Below are 3206 nucleotides of genomic sequence, written 5' to 3'. Positions count from 1 at the left end.
GAAGTTCCTCCGGAAGTCACGTACGAGTACCTCCAGAAGTTTCTTCAGTTTTGGAGTTTTTCTGAAAGTTTTCTGAGGTGTCTTTTGCAAGTTCTTCTAAGAGTTCTTCCGCTAGTTTTCTTAATAGTTCCTCCGCAAATGTAACCAACAGTCACTTCCGGTCTGCAAAGAATTTTTCCGGAAGTTCCGCTAGGAGTTTTTCCAGAATCTCCGCTAAGTTTTCCTTCAGAAGTTCCGCAAGGAGTTACTCCGGAATTTCCACTAGTAGTTCATCTAAAAGTTTTTTCTGGAATTCTTCCGAGAGTTTATCCTAGAAATTATTCTTCAAAGGCGAACACCTTGTTTCTGAAGAGTTCTTCTAGAATTGCACTACAAAGATTAGAGCAATAATGACCGCCATGCGTATTCATTCGATTGTAATAAAGATAGGAAGCTGGATCCTATTCTTGGCACTTTCGATTCACTTCAGCTTTGAGGTTTTTTGAAAGCTACTGAGCACATATTTGGCCACAATATGCATCGTATTGAAGTGCTTCTTATTGCAAAGTTTCAGACGATTCGGCCGAGAAAAAACCCCAATGCCAAAGTGATTCATGGAAGTTCCCAAGTAGGTCTGCACCCTAGACTTACTCTTGTTATACAGCATACTGGATAGTTGCACAGCAGTTGTATAAACAATCAGATTGACATATGGCTCAGTACAACTCGTCCACATCCATCAATTGACTTGCACTCCGAATTTCATAAACAGTATCGCCATAAATGTGTATCATGTATCTAGAAGAAGATTACAAACGATTAGATAAACGTGTGTTCAACAACCTTCTTAGTTATGAATTCAGTCAATCGTTACGTCTTGTGTATTGCATTGATTGCGTTGTTCGTCGCATCTTTCACTACAGCTGAGGAAAACTGTGAAATTTCCGCAAACGAATTGGGCAAAATCGAGCAAACGTTAACTCATATCAATCAACCAATTTACACCGGAGATGACGAGTCGGAAGTAAGTGATAGTGATCAGTGTGCTCAAATGCTGAGGGGTATCCACTTTCAACTTCGTCGCCTGACCCAGAAATACAAACTAATGAACAAAGGCTACGTGAAAGCAGAAGAATTTGCGAAAATGGCTAGAGATTACGAAGATCAATTATCCGTGCTTAAAAATGATTTGGAACAGTTGAAAATTGGCGCTGATAGCAGTGCGAAACAGAAGATGCAAGAGCTCAAGAAAGATATTGCAACACTTGAGCAGAACGTTAACACGCTGCACAAGGATCTTGAAGGGATAACTGACGAGCTCGGGAAAGTGAGGATGGATCTCTGTTTGACGTATATGGAATCGAATCAGCTCAGCAATGCGCAGGATAAAGTGAAAACTCTTGCTCCCAAGTATTTGATGGAACTTGTGGAACAGTTTTTGAATAAAAGTGAGAAAAATTGGCTACCGGTGGTTGATTTATCTGTAGCAATTCCTGATCTGGATGATCGAGGCCAGGTATACAAGACTGTTCACGAGTTTCTCAAAACAAAGAACCGAGATGGAGGCGAAGATTCCATATTGTTGGAAGCAGAAGTTTTAAAAATGAATGCCACCTTCCATCCGGGATCGAAAATTACTGAAGATAGGAAGAAGGAAATTCAAGATTTGCTGGAAAAGCTGAGTTTGACATCGACGAAGATATTCGATCAGTGGACGCAAGATTTGGCCAAGTTGGAAAATTCTGCTGTTTATAAGAATTCAATAGATCGAATGTTCCTAACGCAGATGGAGAAATTTGGAGAACGTGTTATGGCCAAAGATGATTATTACAGCTTACGAAATTTTCTAAAACTACTTGTAGTTTCAACGAATTACTACAAAATTGCTGCATATAGGAAATTGATTCAGGAAAAAATTGGACATACATTAGCTGTACTAATGTTCGATATGATGTCCATGGAAAGAACAGAACTGCAATACGATCCACACGTTCCTGACGAAGTAGTGAGAATGTATGACGAATCGATTACCGCGCTTCCTGACAGTTTAAAGAATATTCGCTCGTGTCTGAAACTAGTGAAAATCTACAACCATGTTACCAATCAATGCATTCTAGCAACGAATGAAGTAGAAGATGTAAATAATTCAAATCCAAAATTCAAGTCAAATGTTCTAGGACGACGTAAGCTAGTAAAAACTGCATCAAACGATTGCACGCCATTTCGACTGGAACCATCTGCCGACAAAGCTTCCATAAGAATTATAACTCCCAAAGGAGATGCACTGACAAACATCAACTCTATACAACCAGGCTTGAGTTGGTTTAACCGCGTGGGAGCTCCTTACACCAATAATCACAATATGAAGCTGGATTATAGCGCGGATTGGATATTGGACGCAAACTATGCCAATGATTCGATCAAGATCGAGTCGGAGTTCAACGCCTATCAAACGATGAAAAGCGTTGACCATCTGATGGTTACTAATGTTGGTAAAGTTCCACATGTCGTTGTGGCACAATATGGCTTGAAAGGAATGGAATATGCAGGAGCGGGCATGAAAGATGCGGAATGGAAATTTAAGTGTGACAATTAAAAATTTATTACGAACGGGACAAAGCTGTTATTTTTGTTAATAATTAATTAAGCTTCAATATCCTATTATCAGATTGAATAAAAAACACCCGCTCAACTTTGAATTCTCTTCCTAGAAATTACTGGACAAAATTTGGTTTACCGAAAACGTTAAGTAATCTACTTTTTTGATTTTCTAAATTTCTCATGAAAACTAAACAAAATGTTTGTGGCGAACTGCTTTCAAAACAATTTGAAAAGATTACCGAGTTTGGTAATGTAAATTAGATATGCAACTAATTTATATGATTCTTAGTTCTTCGCTTTGGTCAGTGGCCAACAGGTTAGCTTGATCGTCATAAGTTACGCTTATCCAGTTTCTTGATGTACATTTAGCTACGGTTGCCGATTCCTCTTTTGATCATTGTACAAGGCGCAACCATAAAACGTTCGCATATCAGTCCAGCTCAGTGTTTTATGGCTTCTGTCTATCTATTTTTTATTATTTTTTTTTTTTATTTCTTACTCATTACATTCATTTCTTATATCTCAGTGTTCTATGTTATTAGACAACACTATCATCCTAATTTGGTAAAACAAATTTAAGCTTCTGTCTATCATTCTCTCTCATTTCTTTGTGTGGCAGCTATCGC

At 38.3% G+C, this 3206-nt stretch overlaps 1 protein-coding gene across 1 annotated transcript; it reads left to right on the top strand.

Annotated features, from left to right (window-relative positions):
* The first annotated feature begins 747 nt into the window (after positions 1–747).
* Positions 748–2678, top strand: LOC5566274. Its single transcript, XM_001650616.2, has one exon. The coding sequence runs from the start codon at positions 833–835 to the stop codon at positions 2573–2575; it is 1743 nt and encodes a 580-aa protein (XP_001650666.1). The 5' UTR covers positions 748–832; the 3' UTR covers positions 2576–2678.
* The last annotated feature ends 528 nt before the right edge of the window (positions 2679–3206 follow it).

Source organism: Aedes aegypti, chromosome 2 (genome assembly GCF_002204515.2).
Source record: "Aedes aegypti strain LVP_AGWG chromosome 2, AaegL5.0 Primary Assembly, whole genome shotgun sequence".
NCBI lineage: Eukaryota > Metazoa > Arthropoda > Insecta > Diptera > Culicidae > Aedes > Aedes aegypti.
The sequence above is the reverse complement of the archived record's forward strand: the minus strand, read 5'-3'. Positions and strand labels throughout refer to the sequence as shown.